Source organism: Caenorhabditis elegans, chromosome II, assembly GCF_000002985.6.
Source record: "Caenorhabditis elegans chromosome II".
Taxonomy (NCBI): Eukaryota; Metazoa; Nematoda; class Chromadorea; order Rhabditida; family Rhabditidae; genus Caenorhabditis; species Caenorhabditis elegans.
The window spans coordinates 14,900,442-14,914,519 of NC_003280.10; the positions used below are offsets into that span (position 1 = coordinate 14,900,442).

The 14,078-nt window shown below is 37.8% G+C and overlaps 2 protein-coding genes and 1 non-coding gene across 5 annotated transcripts; 1 reads left to right on the plus strand and 2 right to left on the minus strand.

The window, feature by feature from the left end:
- The first annotated feature begins 2,051 nt into the window (after positions 1-2,051).
- cog-1 (Homeobox domain-containing protein) lies at positions 2,052-7,092 on the plus strand. 2 transcript variants are annotated; one of them, NM_001027093.4, is made up of 4 exons: positions 2,052-2,389; positions 2,690-2,759; positions 4,301-4,560; positions 6,570-7,092. In NM_001027093.4, the coding sequence occupies exons 1-4, from the start codon at positions 2,078-2,080 to the stop codon at positions 6,696-6,698; spliced, it is 771 nt and encodes a 256-aa protein (NP_001022264.1). In that variant the 5' UTR covers positions 2,052-2,077; the 3' UTR covers positions 6,699-7,092. The 2 variants fall into 2 exon arrangements, with proteins under 2 accessions (NP_001022264.1, NP_001367047.1); NM_001381667.2 differs by lacking the exon at positions 2,052-2,389 and having other exon boundaries at positions 2,689-2,759; positions 6,570-7,074.
- Positions 2,894-2,952, minus strand: R03C1.6. The gene has a single exon (NR_051926.1). It is a non-coding gene; the product is annotated as an Unclassified non-coding RNA R03C1.6 (non-coding RNA).
- On the minus strand, positions 7,065-9,966 carry R03C1.1 (Cell wall protein DAN4). Of its 2 annotated transcripts, NM_001267522.2 has the most exons (9): positions 9,904-9,964; positions 9,579-9,689; positions 9,051-9,242; positions 8,842-8,982; positions 8,687-8,791; positions 7,837-8,187; positions 7,640-7,693; positions 7,368-7,595; positions 7,067-7,235 (listed from the first exon to the last, which is right to left on the minus strand). In NM_001267522.2, the coding sequence occupies exons 1-9, from the start codon at positions 9,958-9,960 to the stop codon at positions 7,158-7,160; spliced, it is 1,317 nt and encodes a 438-aa protein (NP_001254451.1). In that variant the 5' UTR covers positions 9,961-9,964; the 3' UTR covers positions 7,067-7,157. The 2 variants fall into 2 exon arrangements, with proteins under 2 accessions (NP_001254450.1, NP_001254451.1); NM_001267521.2 differs by lacking the exon at positions 7,837-8,187 and having other exon boundaries at positions 7,065-7,235; positions 9,904-9,966.
- Between the last annotated feature and the right edge of the window lie 4,112 nt (positions 9,967-14,078).

Below are 14,078 nucleotides of genomic sequence, written 5' to 3' on the forward strand. Positions count from 1 at the left end.
GATTTGATAATAAAATGGGGGTCTCTAGTAGCACCTGCTATTAGATATACATATGTATTTCCGTAAAAGGAATTAGATATCCAGGTTCCTTAAAGGTTTCATTGTTGGTGTCATAGTTTTATTTATATATGCATGTTTACTTTAATTATTTACAAGATAAAAACTACCAAATTTTCAGGAAAGTTAGAAAAATTTTATAAGCTTTTTTTAAAAGAACCTTCGGGTTTTCTAGCCACCCATACCCCTTTCTTATTCAAATTTTTTAGTTCAAAAAGCCTATAATTTGGCAGAATATTTTAATCTTTCAATGATCTTTCGTAAATAAAATAGAAACACGTGTAATTATGAGTAATAGCCAATTCCAAAAATTACTTGGCATTTCGAAAATGGGCACGAAATTTGTTCTCAAATGTTTCGGAATTTTTAAGTTTGACGTGTAATAGTTGACATCAGCGGAAATTGTCTACTTTTTTGAGACGTTTTCATCTTCGGGCGGCAAACGATTTTTTCCGGCAAATCGGCAAAATGGAAAATTAAAGGAATCGAAATTTCTGTCAAATTTGCAAATTGTCGGAATTTAAAATATCAGGCAAATCGGCAATTTGCCGAAACTAAAAATTTCCGGCAAATCGGCAAATTTGCCTGAAAACCGGCAATTTGTGGTTTTGCACTTTTTTTTTTTGAAAATTCCAGAATTTGAATTTAAATCGGCAAAATTTTACTCACCCTATGAATGTTCCTACAAAAAAATTCAAAAATCGGAAAATAGTAGAAAATCAAAATTTCCGGCAAATCGGCAAACCGACAAATGGCCGGAATTGAAAATTTCCGGCAAATTGGCAAACCGGCAATTTGCCGTATTCGCCCACAAAAATTATGCCGAACGGCAATTGGCGCGCACTGCTCATTATTTTTTTTCTGCAAGATCCCAAAAATTCAGCCTAATATCTCCCAGATTTTTTTGTATTACCAGAATTACCAAAAAAAAACTAATACATTAATACGAATTCAAGAATTGTGACAGTAGTAATTTATCGCATTGTTTTTCCCCCAAAAAAATAATATTATTATTACTATTTTCTTAGATTCCAAGTTAATTCTTGGTTAATTCATCTCTCTCCCCCCTCTCCGAATATGTCAAACACTCGGATATTGTTTTTATTTTTTTTATAATTTCTTCTTCTTCTTTTTCCACCAATTCGCATTTAGTATCCAATCAGTTTAATTAAAAATGTACAACTTGAACAAGAAAATAAATGAGAGAGAGACGTATTAGTGAGACTGTATATTGGAATATATTCTTGGTTTTCTATTTTCCCAGTGATTCTGGGAAACGGGGGAATTTTTTTTAATTAGAAAAAAAAAATTTTGAAATTTTTTGAGTTTTTTGGAAACATATAACTTTTCAAAAAAAAATTACAAATTTATGGCTATGGAAATTTTAAATAAACATTCAAAAATTGTTACAAGGATTTTTTTAAATTTAAAACTATTATTATCTTGAAATGCCAAATTATTCTTCATAAGTGCCTGCCTATCGCCTACAGAATTAGGTACACGTGTAAGGCAGGCATTGGATGCCATGTAGACAATTATACATTTTTGTGCCTAAATGGAATTAAATGTTAAATTTAAAAAAATATATTGAAAACAGTTTTTTTCGAAATTCTAGGAATTTTTAAGATATTCAAAAACAGTTTTACCCAATTTATAGAGTTCTAAACCATTTAAAAAATTTCAAAAACTAAAAAAATTACAAAATCACTCTTAAAACCGTTTTTTTTTTAATTTTTAAGTTTTGGAAAATTACAACAAAAAAAACGTTTCCTCCCATTTTTTTGGATTTTTTAATTTTAGAAATTTAATAATTATCACTTTTTCTAAAATTTATAGCCCAATAGTCTTCTGTGTTGTGTCAAAGATTTCCATCCAAGATTTTTGAGCGCTTCTCAATTTTTTTTTTGCAAAAACTTTCACTATACCGGATTAAATCTTAATTTTTCATCTCTTCCTCCAAACTTCTTCAATTAATTTTTATATTAATTTTGCAGAACAATCTCCCCTCTACCATAACCAGATGAGCCTAATCATGTCCGAACCGCCACAACTCACGACGCCCGACGACAAGGACGTCGAGAATCGGAAGCACTCCTCCACCTACAGTATTTCAAATTTGTTGCTCGAGAAGAAGGAGTCGAGCCCGTCGGGCAGTTCCAGTGAGGATGACTCGGCGAGCAGCAATGATGATGATCAGCGGAGTCCGTCGGCAACTTCTTCATTCATTTTTCCGCCAGCTTCATCGTCCTCCTCGTCGGAAAGTGCCACGTCACCAACACAGATTATGGCTCAGCTTATGGCAAATGGTGGAGCAGTTGACCCGGGTCTTCAGGTTAGTGAGCCTCTTATGAATTCTCTCCTTTTTCCAAAAAAAAATAATTAGGCAATTTCCAAAACTTTTCGGCAATGTCAGGCAGAAAATATTTTTCAAAAAAAGATTACCGTAAACTTTTCGGAAGTTTTGGAATTTTTCGGGAAAAAAATTAGGTCAATTTTCAACAATGTGCGTTTTATGAATGTTTATAAAAAATTATTTCGAAAAATTTGGCCGGCATTTTTAAAAGCTAGATTTGGCAATTTTGAAATTGTCAAAAATTTCCAAACAATCTTCCTAAAATTTCAATTTTTCCAGGCATACTTCTTCCTTCTACAGTCCCAGTTAAACAGCCAATCAATGATGAACCGAGTAACACAGGAAAACGGTACGTTCCACTGAGCCCTTCCTAATTTAATAATTATTGGTGTCACTGTGCTCATTGAGCAATACGGGAAGGGGGAGCCTAAATGATTCAGGAGGGGGCCAGCTGCCTGCTACTGTATTCATATGTGGGTGCCTGGAGGGGCAACAATTGCATAATAATCACATTAGGAGTCGATTAGCCGAACATGTGTTCAGATAGACAGGAATTTGAATAATTTTCGATTTTGATGAATTCATAAATTTTGGGGGACGCAGAGTTTTAAGCCACGTATCTCAGGGCTCATGACAGCTATCAAAAAGTTGTCAACTGACAAACTATTGGAAATATTACAAGCTATTTTTCGCCAATTGACCAATTTTTGATAACTGCTCTGATTTTTGAGATATGGTAACTTGTAGTAATTAGCCATGTTCCTCAAAATTTCAATGCCAAACTTTGGCAGCTCATTTCTCGGAAATCCTTGAATGTATAAGAAAGTAGTCAACTAAATGTACCAGACAGCTGTCACGTAAGGTCGAGTTTCATGGCAGCCGACAAATTTCAGTTTTTCAAAATCAAATACTGCCAACTTTCTTGCATGTCTGTTAACCCATTAAGCGGCATCTGGTCTCAAATGCCAATTTACAACAATGTGTGAAGCTCGTAAAACTTTCGAGAATGCAACACACTTGGTTTTACAACCCCTCACCCATATGCCAGGCTACCGTAATAAAAAAGTTATATGAAGACAGTAGAGGGGGATAGTTATAATGAATCCAAAAACTTGCAAGAATCAAGGACGGCGTAATTAATGAGCCAGTTTGTGACGGAACACTGGCTAATTGACAGTTTACATACACACACACAGACACACGCACAATGGACTTTCCTTCGAAAGGTAGCAATAAATTGTCGACTAGCCAAAAAAAAGTTATATTTTCAATGGAACACTTTCCGGATCTATCTCTGAGAAGATAGGTAATATGCTAACCTCGGAAAACCAACACACGGCTGATTGAACACGTTTTCATCATAAATGCGTGGTGGTGGTGGAATTAGGTGCAACAAAAAACTAAGGAGGAAGGTCAGACTACTATGTACACATATGGCTTCCGGAATAGACACGCGGCGCCAAGGGAACGGGTGTATGGGGGATATGGGGAGTTAAGGGATTTATTTAAGGGAGAACTAGCAACCGACACATTGGGGGTGACTTTTTGTGACTCCATTTAACTATTGAAATATGCAACTTTAGTTGACAGCTTTTTGATAGCGTTGAACATCATGGAGCAAGGGTGTGCGGCAAACTTGCCGAACTTGCCGAATTTTCCCTTTGCCAAATTTGCTGTGCTCAGCAAATATAAAAAAAACAATTTTCTGAATTTGCCGAGCTCGGAAATTTTCAAAACTTGCGTGGTGGGCGGCAAACTATTTTTCTGGCAAATCGGCAAATCAGCAAAAATGAAAATTTCCGGCAAATTGGCGAACCGGTAATTTGCCGATTTGCCGAATTTGTCGGCAAAAAATTTTGCCGAAATGCAATTCTAATTTTTAAATTCCAGTAAGCCGAGCTCTCACCTCCTTCAACCTGCTCAACAACCTGCCCGGCGCCCTTCCATCACTCTCCCCAATGGGGCGACTCCAGCACTCAATGCAACTCTCCCCGAACTCCCTGAACATGCAGAAGAAGCAAAGCAGACCCACATTCACCGGCCATCAGATCTATCAGCTGGAGCGGAAGTTCGAGCAAACCAAGTACCTAGCCGGAGCAGATCGTGCACAGCTCGCCCAGGAGCTTAACATGAGCGAGAGTCAAGTTAAGGTAGGCATTTGTAGGCACTTTTTCCCGTGCAAAAATTGCTTTTTCTTCATCAAAAAGTTTGACAAAAGCGGGGTAGTTGAGTCATCATTCCAATACCTATCATTATATTATTATTATTATTATTATTATCATTACATTATGATTGGTACATGATATAGAAGAAAGACACCTCGTCATCATTTTCTTCTTCACACATTTATTGACAAATGGAAAAAGTAGTGGGGGACCGAATTTGCGATTCGGTATCCGGTTACTGTACACATGATACAGCCCATTTCACATATGATTGAATTTCGGAGGGAATATATGTTAGGAATTGGGTTTTATGTATATGATCTTCTAGAAAATTTGTAGAAAAAAGATAACCCAGGAAAATGGGACCTTTTAAATGTTATTATTTTTGGCAAATTGCCGGTTTGCCAATTTGGCGGAATTTCTTAGTATTGGCAATTTGCCGGTTTGCCGGAAATGTTTACAGGGATTTTTTATAAGATTGAAACATTTAAAACTGTGGTTGCGTACAATTTTGCCGGTTGAAATTGAAATTCTGAAATTCTAAAAAAAACGTGCAAAACCACAACTTGCCGTCTTACCGGCAAATTCGGCAAATCGACAATTTACCTGTTAGCCGATTTGCTGAAAATTTTAAATTCTGGCAATTTGCCAAATTGCTGATTTGCCAAAAAATTTCTATTCCACGTGTCATCTAGTCTATTTAATGATTGCTCATAGGATAGTTATGCATAATGGATGTTGTACAACAATTTTCAAACATCTGCCCAATTTCTTGTCTGTTTTCTTTCCGGAAATACTATCGGTCCCTCGGGAAGGCTTGTAGCAGCAGCAGAAGCCGCGGAGCAGTTCATTTCAATTCAAATATTTTAATTTTATTTGATATCATGTGTCGTCGAGTTTTGAGTAGAGGAGGATGGAGATGGACTTATGAGTGACGGATAGGGAAGATGGGAGGAGGAAAAGTTGAATAGAAAAAAAAACATTGGAATAAGTTTTTCATTGTTTCGGAGGGGTTTTGAGAATAATCTCGGCGACCGGAAAAATTCAGCATTTTGTGGAAAAATGTGGAGAATTAAAAAAAAATTTTTAAACTTCGGCACTTTCGACAACATTTCATTAATTTCTGCTTCTGGAAATTTTTTTTAGTTAAAAATTTTCGAAATTCGTAACTTTTGGAAATTTGAAACAATTTTACCACCTCTAAATTGTTGAAACTGCCGGATTTTGGAAAATTGACAATTCAGTAACTAGATAATTTTTTAACTTTTTTTTTGACAATTTACGAGAGCTTTTCCAGTTTTTGCCAAAAATGTCATAGAAGTTTGTCAAACTTTTAAGTTTAAATATGGAAGTTACACAAAGTTTTTAATTTTTCTGGACAATTTTTCAATTTTTAAAAACTGCTACATTTTTGGAACTTTTTGACATTTGTGGCAATGTCAACTTATTTGATTTGATTTATTTAACATAACTAATGCAATTTACAACAGTACAATTGAAATTTGAATGTTAAATAAAAAGGTAAAAAACAAAACTTTCAAACTCTACTAAAATATTGGCACAAAAATCGCCAAGTATGAAAATTTTTTACCAATTTTTCAAATTGCCGCAATTTGAAGCCTCAATTTTTTTTTATTTTTCCGGATTTTAGAGTATTTATGTTAACAGATCCTTGCAAAAGTAACGCAGATCCTTGCAAAAGTAACGCAGATCCTTGCAAAAATTGCACTAACCAAAATTCACTAAATTAACATAAAATCCTACAGTACCCCAAGTAACTTGAAAGTTACAGTACCTCTACAGCACCCATATAAGTCTAACTTCATTTAAACTACAGTAGTACTATAAACTATTTTCTAAAACTACAGTAGCCCATAGATTACTTACTTGATTAAAAAAATTGTATGTGCTTTTACAGTACTCCCATAAATTGAAAATCTCTTAAAACTACAGTACCCCAAACCTAGCTCTAAAAATAATTTCCCTGCTTCCAGGTGTGGTTCCAAAACCGTCGTACAAAATGGCGCAAGAAGGAAGCGGCCGACAATGCACTGGTCAAACGTGGTGCCAGCGGCGACAAGTCTCCTTGCTCACTGAGCCCATTTCTCAGCGCTGGAATTTAGCTTTTAAGCGTTCTACCTCTCCCCCTCCCTTCAACCGAGTGTATTATTCCCCCAATTTGTTTGCAATTTTTTCCTGAAGCCCTTTAAGAAAATCCAAAATCATGACCTTCTTCCGTCTTTACACCTGATTACCTGAATACCAACACCCCACACAGATGCCATGATCTCTCGTCTTTTCTCGTACTTTTGTATAATTTTTTTCTTAATTTTTTTGCATGTTTTCCCATAGTTATAGCCATTTTTTTTTCTTTTTTTTTCCAAATCATCGTCACTTATACAAAAACCAAACTCCCTTTTACCGTTAAACCATGCCCAAATACAAAAAATTTCCCATTTAATTGTACGTTTTTTTCTCTTCAAATTGGATTCTAATGACATAAATTTATTAGATTAAGTAATCGTTGAGGCATATTTACAGATACCAAATATTGTGGGGAACACGAAAAATTAATTAATTATCTATTCGAGTTTCGTTTTGATCGTCTGGAGAACGTTCATGAGCACGTCGAGGGTCGATGGTTGGGTTTCTTCGGCTTTCTGGAAAATTGAAAATGTTTGAAATTTATAAAATTGGCCTAGAAAATGCCTATGTGGCCTAGAAATCCCTTGTGGCACCATGGTCTAGAAACTACGTCAGTGCCTAGATCCCCTAGGAACTCCCCCACCTACCTTGTAACTTCTGAATTTGGACTTCAAGCAGCACACATTCTGAGCACACTGGTCGTATTGTGGAAGGCACGAGCAGGCGGTGGTAGGCACGTTCACGTACATCACACATGTGGTTGTCAGCGGGTATTGGGTGGCCGCGGTGTCGGCATATTGAACCGGGCTTGAGGAAGTTGGCATGGTTGGGGCCTGGGTGGTTGGAGCCTGGGTAGTTGGGACTTGAGTGGTTGGCTGAAAATTGTAAGGGTAAATTCGAAAAATTGAAGGGTTATTACCATTGGTGTCGGGGTGGTCTGAACTGGAGCGTACTCGTAGGTGTCGTATTGAACCTGAAAATGGTCAATTTGCAAAATAGTCGGTGGCGCCGAGCAGCCGACAAATTGCGGGTTCCACCAAACCCCGTGAATTGTCGGCTGCTTGCTTTGAAATGAAAATTCAAGTTTCCATGCTATCATGCCCTCATGCTCTCTACCTGTTGCTGTTGTTGTCCTGGCTGTGGGCACCCACAGTACGCATTTGGTACAGTAACCATCAACGTGGCACAGTTACACCTGCATCCACACCCGGACATGACACTGGTGGTCGGATCAAGACAATAGCACGTCTCTTGTCCGGTGGCCAACTGTCCGATGGCCGGGTATACGGTAGGTGGCTGCGCGGTGTACATGGACGGGTTCAGGAGTTGGGGCGCTTGCGTCAGTGGTGCTGGAGTTGTAGTTGTTGAGGTGGTTGTGGTGGTTGTGGAGGATGGTGCTGGCAGAGTTCCGGGGATCGCTGTCTGGGCACCGTACTCGATGGTTGGGTCCTCGTAGTCGATGGTGTGCTGTGTGGAAGTTTTAGACATGCAAGTTGTGTGGGCACACATGCGGTTTTTATTGGTGGCCTAACTTTTGGTGGCCTTGTTTTCTTAAGAACTTGGTCTTATTTTTGGAAGCCTTTGCTTCTACACTGGCTGGCCTAGTTTTTCTAAAATGATACCCTAACTTTGCTGAACTAGTTTTCCAAAAATTGTGGCCTAACTTTTAGTAACCTAGCTTTCTTGAGATGGTCTAACTTTTGGTGGCCTAGATTCTCTAAGATGCCAAACTATCAGTTGTGAAGAGCAACCAATAGACAAAAGGCTCGGCTGCTTGTACATAACTCTCTAATTTTGATAGATACAAAAAAGTTGCCAACTGGCAAAATACAGCTCATTTTATTTATTTGCTAGCTCTCATGGCTGCAGAGTTATCACGTTTTTAATCTGTGAACAGAAAAATTTCATGCGAAGAAAGTTCATGCACTTTTCAAATAATTTCAAATTTCCAATTCAAAAAATTTACCTGTTGCTGCTGTTGCTGCTGTGGTTGAGCACACTGGCACTGATACTGAGCAGTTTGTGGGCTGGTGATACTGATCATAATGCAGTTGCAAGCCCCATTACTTCCCTAAACGATTCTAAATTCTAATACATCTGGGGGGTGCTGCTGGGATATACCTGTGTCTGAGTTGGCACTTGCGGGTAGGAGACTGGCGATTGTGTAGTTGTAGTGGAAGTTGTGGTTGGGGCTTGGGTGGTTGTGGTGGTAGTGGTGGTGGTGGAGCTTGTGGTTGGAGCCATTGTGGTGGTGGTTGGGAGCTTAGATTTCAGAGTTTTAGATATTCAAAAAATGATTAGAATCCCCCTACACCATCCCAAAAACTAACCGGGTTTCCACTCTGATCTCCGCACTGGCAGTTGTATTGTGGGGCTCCTTGGATGACAATCTGGATGCATCCACAACGGGCTCCGCTCATTCCGGTAGTTTGTTGGGACATTGCGGTGAGCTGATTTGCAATGTCAGCCGACTGGGGAGCATCATATTGGACACCGGATCCGATGGAAGAAGAGGAGCCATCCTAGAAATGATAACTTGTTAGTAAATGTTATCTCGAATCTACAGTGGTGCTACAGTAATCTTTCTAATAGTTCACCTAGTTCTCACATTAGCTAAAGTAGTCTTAAAAACTAGGATGATAAATTCTTTAAATGTTATGGCGCTTCATCAGTAGTGCACACTACCGTTGGAGGTCGACAGGATGCTAGAAAATCGGCTTAACCATACTACAGTAGTCCTAGAAAAAACTTCATCGACAGTACCGTTGCATGTATGAATTAGTAGTACTATATCGATATTAAAATAATTATACTATAGTTAAAAGTAGCACAATAGTCTCTAAAAAACCAAAACTTACAGCTGGTCCCTTTGCACAACTGCACGTGAGTCCACCATTAGGATTCTTGACGCACCGGCATTGCTGACGCTTCGAGCGGACGATGATTGGCTCGTCTGGAGCAGCAAATGTCTGAAAGATTCTTGTTAGTTCAACTCCTCAAACTTTGCGCCATTCAAAAACTATATAGCCATTTTCCGTGAATGCCAATTAGAACAAGAGACCTATTGTGCCCAACTAGTCTGACTCATTTTGCGCAAAGTGCCCAAGTTGAGTCAATAGAGTAGGAACTATTCAATTCACAAGTTGGAAAATAAGCGGGGGGAATCAAGTTTTAGACACTCACCTCGACCAGAAGGGCTCCGATGCACACAAGAATCAACAGGGACGACAGACGGGACATGGTTCTGGAAATTAAATTATTGTGGGGGGTGGAGTAGGGGAATGTATAAAAAACATTGAAAGGACCGGGATTCCCCGGTCCGGGAAGACCGTGTCTTGGAATTCAGTTTGAGCAGGTAATAATGTGTAAGTAGCATAGAATTAGTGAGTTATTGCATTATTGTTGGTCTCAGCAATCTGGAGGACCCTAGTGAATTTTGGAATATTATGTGCTAATTGCAGTATAACATTTATTCAAACCCACAGTCAAACTGTAACACTAAAATGAAACTTATATGCTACTCTTAAGGTATGATATTAGTTTAATAAGTACTATGTATCATTTTAAAATAGCTATTTATAAATATTTACACCTTTGGTAGGTTAAACTGAAAGCTACTGCCAAAATTTTTATAACATGTTATTAATTTAAGGTATGTTCGTTTGATAGTGTTACATATATCTAACAGCAATAAATTTGAAACTACAATTGTTATATGTTACAAACTCTTTTTGATGTATAAAACGTTAGTTGTCAAAACCATATAGTTATAAAAATATAGGTATAGTATATTCTAAAAGTATATATTAATTGGAAGTAGAAGTATGTAGTAATTATTTTTACTACATAAAGTAATTCTTTGAACCTAGTGCTACAAACTTAAAATATGAGTTTATTTTTGAAACTATGTAAGTATTTGAAAATCTAAAAAAATTGTAGTTAGACACTTTCCGGTAACCGATGAATGAAAAGAGAGTGTGAATGATGAGTGATTCCATGAATCTGGATCCATTTTATAGCCACCCCCTGAATCCCAAAAGGCGTGTCCAGGGATGGATGGCAACTTTTTGCGCGCGCTCGCTCGCTACTTCCCACGTGTGGAGCATTTTGCCGCCTCCAATTGTATTGTATTCATCTTTTCTCTTCATTCAACTGTAAACAAGCCGCCGAGCAGCGCGCGGTAAGCGTTTTTCATTCCGCATCGTTTTCTGTATCGAATTACTATGGTGCCAACAACCTAATACTGGTGGCTCCGCCTTTTTGCCAACAAGCTTTTGTATTGTATAGAGCAGTCATATTTGAATGAGGATGCATGCATAGGGGGAAGAAAAAGTTCGAGGGAAAAGTGAGTTTTGTGCTTGGGCACAGGGATCTTCTGTGAGGTCATCAAGTCTAGACATGATATCTTCATGTCAAAGTTGATGGGGATCTAGGATCTAGTTGTTAATTCAATATTTGAAGTTTTGAATTACAGGTTCAATAAGTAACTTAGAAATCAAAATGTTGAGGTTAACTAGTTTCTATATAGCAAACATTTTTTGAACACTGTAGGAATACTACTGGTATATTTAAGATACCTCACAGGCGTCTGTTATGACAAAAATGTTTATAAAATAACTTCAACTCAGTAATTAGAGAGCATGCCAACGAGGAACCCATGAAACTTTGACTCCAGATAAGACATAATAGGGGTGAGCGGCAATTGCAGTTCGGCAAATTTCGCCAAATCGAAAAATTGCCGGTTTGCCGATTTGCTGGAAATCTTCAATTCCGGCAATTTGCCGTTTGCCGGATATTGAGAGGGATTTTTTAGAGACGGAAACTCTTCAAAACTTCCAAAAAAATGTGCAAAATCCTTTTTGCCGAAAATTTCCGGTGAATTCGGCAAATCGCCATTTTGCCGGTTTGCCGATTTGCCGGAAATTTTCAATTCCGATAATTTGCCGATTTGCCGATCTGCCGGAAATTTCAATTCTGGCAATTTGCCGATCTGCCGGACTGATATCTTTGTACCCAACGCTGATCCTGAAAAAAACTAAAACGACGGTGGTCTGGATATTTTTAATTTCCAACACTGTATATTTGCTTTACTGCAAGTTTCTTATATGCTAAAGAATGTGATAACGATTTTAAAATTGGACATCCAGAGAGGCTTCCAGAGATCCAAAGATCCAGAGAGAGAGATTAGGGTTTCCATGGTAGGCAGGCGCAGAGCCTGATGCCTGCCTAAAATCTACACGGCTTTTTGCCTCGTTTGCATTTTCAAGTGAATTTACAAATTTCTATCAATTTTATGAAAACCAAGTTGCTTTAGCATTCGGCGCGTATTGAGGCGATAGGCCGGCCTGAGGTCAGGCAGGCAGGCGTTTTAGCGCCAACATGAATGTCATCATATTACTTTTTTGAAAGCTTGCGTTGAGGTGCTACACAATACAACTTTACTTTACAACTCATAATTCATAAAGTTTTCACATTGTTGACATTTTACCTGCTACCCATCCAGTTAATTCATTGTCTCTAAATATTTTGTTCGCGTGATTTTTTGTTCTTCAGAACTTGCGCCGTTCCGCATTAATGAGAGCATACACACACGTGAACATGCTCTCAACGTGTAAAACTCTTTTGATTCTATGGATCGGCCTCTGCAGTGTGTCAACAAGACTTTTACATATATTGAATTGAGTAGAAGGCGCGAAAAACCCAAAGACAAACAGGACCTCTTGTTCTTCTATGCGCGCCCAGAAAAACAGTAGAGCGCGGAGCGTTGGAGCACAAACTTTTTTTGCTCTGCTCTGCTCAATTCGTCATGATCTGTGAGACTGATGTCAAGAGACGACCGCCGACAACGGATGGTAATTCGTCAAGTGGTTCATGTCTGTCGGACACTGCTTTTTTGGGATTATTTATTAGCAAATATACATGGGAAGGGATCCTCGAGTACATCAAGCCCAAGCTACAAGTTGATAACTGTAGTAAAGTGGAGTATTGCCCGTGGGGGTTTTGCTCCAAATAGAAAATTCTATGCGCGCACAGAAAAACAGTAGAGCGCGGAGCGTTGGAGCACAAACTTTTTTTGCTCTGCTCTGCTCAATTCGTCATGATCTGTGAGACTGATGTCAAGAGACGACTGCCGACAACGGATGGTAATTCGTCAAGTGGTTCATGTCTGTCGGACACTGCTTTTTTGGGATTATTTATTAGCAAATATACATGGGAAGGGATCCTCGAGTACATCAAGCCCAAGCTACAAGTTGATAACTGTAGTAAAGTGGAGTATTGCCCGTGGGGGTTTTGCTCCAAATAGAAAATCGGTGATAGTAACCGAATATAACTGTACAAAAATTTATTCAATTTGTAATTATTTTTTCAATTTTCCAAAAAAAAAGGCTGATTAGACCATTTTGGTTTTTTAGAAAATTTACTTTTTTTTTTGCAAAATTCGAAAATCATGGATTGTTTAAAGTTACAGTATACTTTAAAGGCGCACGCCTTTAAAGTGTAACTAGAATCAGACAAAAATTGTCGTGTTGAGACCGGGTTTTGGCTCAAATCTCGTGAACTTTGCGTATCATCAGAATATCCAAAAAAATTACTAATCATAGTCTATAGGCCAAATAAGACATAATGTAAGACCTAAGGCCACTAGACCTAAGACCAAATCTAAGCCTAAGCCTAAGACCAAATCTAGGCCTAAGCCTAAGCCTAAGTCTCAGTCTAAGCCGAAGCCTAAGCCTAAGTCTAAGTCTAAGCCTAACTCAATAGCAAATAATGATTTTCAAAAATTATCTGTAAAAAAAAAGACTAACATTTTCTCGAAGAAAAAAACTGCAAAAAATTTAAACTCAAGTACTTAATTGTTTTTTTTTTCATTGACAATTTTTTTTGGAAAATGTGTATGTAGTTTGTATTCCTTGTCGTTGGCTGGCGCACAAATTTGAGAATTCCCAAAAAACCAAACGCAAACATCATTCTAAAAATTTCTTGTAACAAAATCTCCAGAGAAAAAAAAAATCAAAAAGTCTCAGTAAAATCTAGATTCCAAAATTAATTCCAGGATGCAAAAATTGAAAGTATTATTTTTCGCAATAATGTTTTTTTGCCATCCAAAACAATAAAGAAAGTTCATTTTATTTTTTGAAGAACAATTGAAATCTCTGTTGTTTTCCTGTTTCCGCGCGGCACAGTGCAAAGAATCATTCCACCAATTTTTCTGTGTGCAAATATTGTAAATTTTGTTAGCTACTCCGTTGGTGTCAAAAACTGACATCACAAAAATACTTGAAGCAGGTTTTTCTTAATGTGTTAATCATGTTAAATAAACTAATCAAATTAAAATTTAAAGTCATAAAAAAAATTGA

What these genes read in the sequence shown, in the direction of transcription:
- cog-1 (NM_001027093.4), top strand. Translation starts at nt 2,078, where the DNA reads ATGAGCCTAATCATGTCCGAACCGCCACAACTCACGACGCCCGACGAC. An exon ending in CAGTTGACCCGGGTCTTCAG is followed by an intron (nt 2,390 to 2,689) that starts GTTAGTGAGCCT and finishes CAATTTTTCCAG; the next exon opens with GCATACTTCTTCCTTCTACA. An exon ending in TGAGCGAGAGTCAAGTTAAG is followed by an intron (nt 4,561 to 6,569) that starts GTAGGCATTTGT and finishes CCCTGCTTCCAG; the next exon opens with GTGTGGTTCCAAAACCGTCG.
- R03C1.1 (NM_001267522.2), bottom strand. Translation starts at nt 9,960, where the DNA reads ATGTCCCGTCTGTCGTCCCTGTTGATTCTTGTGTGCATCGGAGCCCTT. An exon ending in CAGGACAACAACAGCAACAG is followed by an intron (nt 7,694 to 7,836) that starts GTAGAGAGCATG and finishes GACCATTTTCAG; the next exon opens with GTTCAATACGACACCTACGA. An exon ending in AGACCACCCCGACACCAATG is followed by an intron (nt 7,596 to 7,639) that starts GTAATAACCCTT and finishes TACAATTTTCAG; the next exon opens with CCAACCACTCAAGTCCCAAC.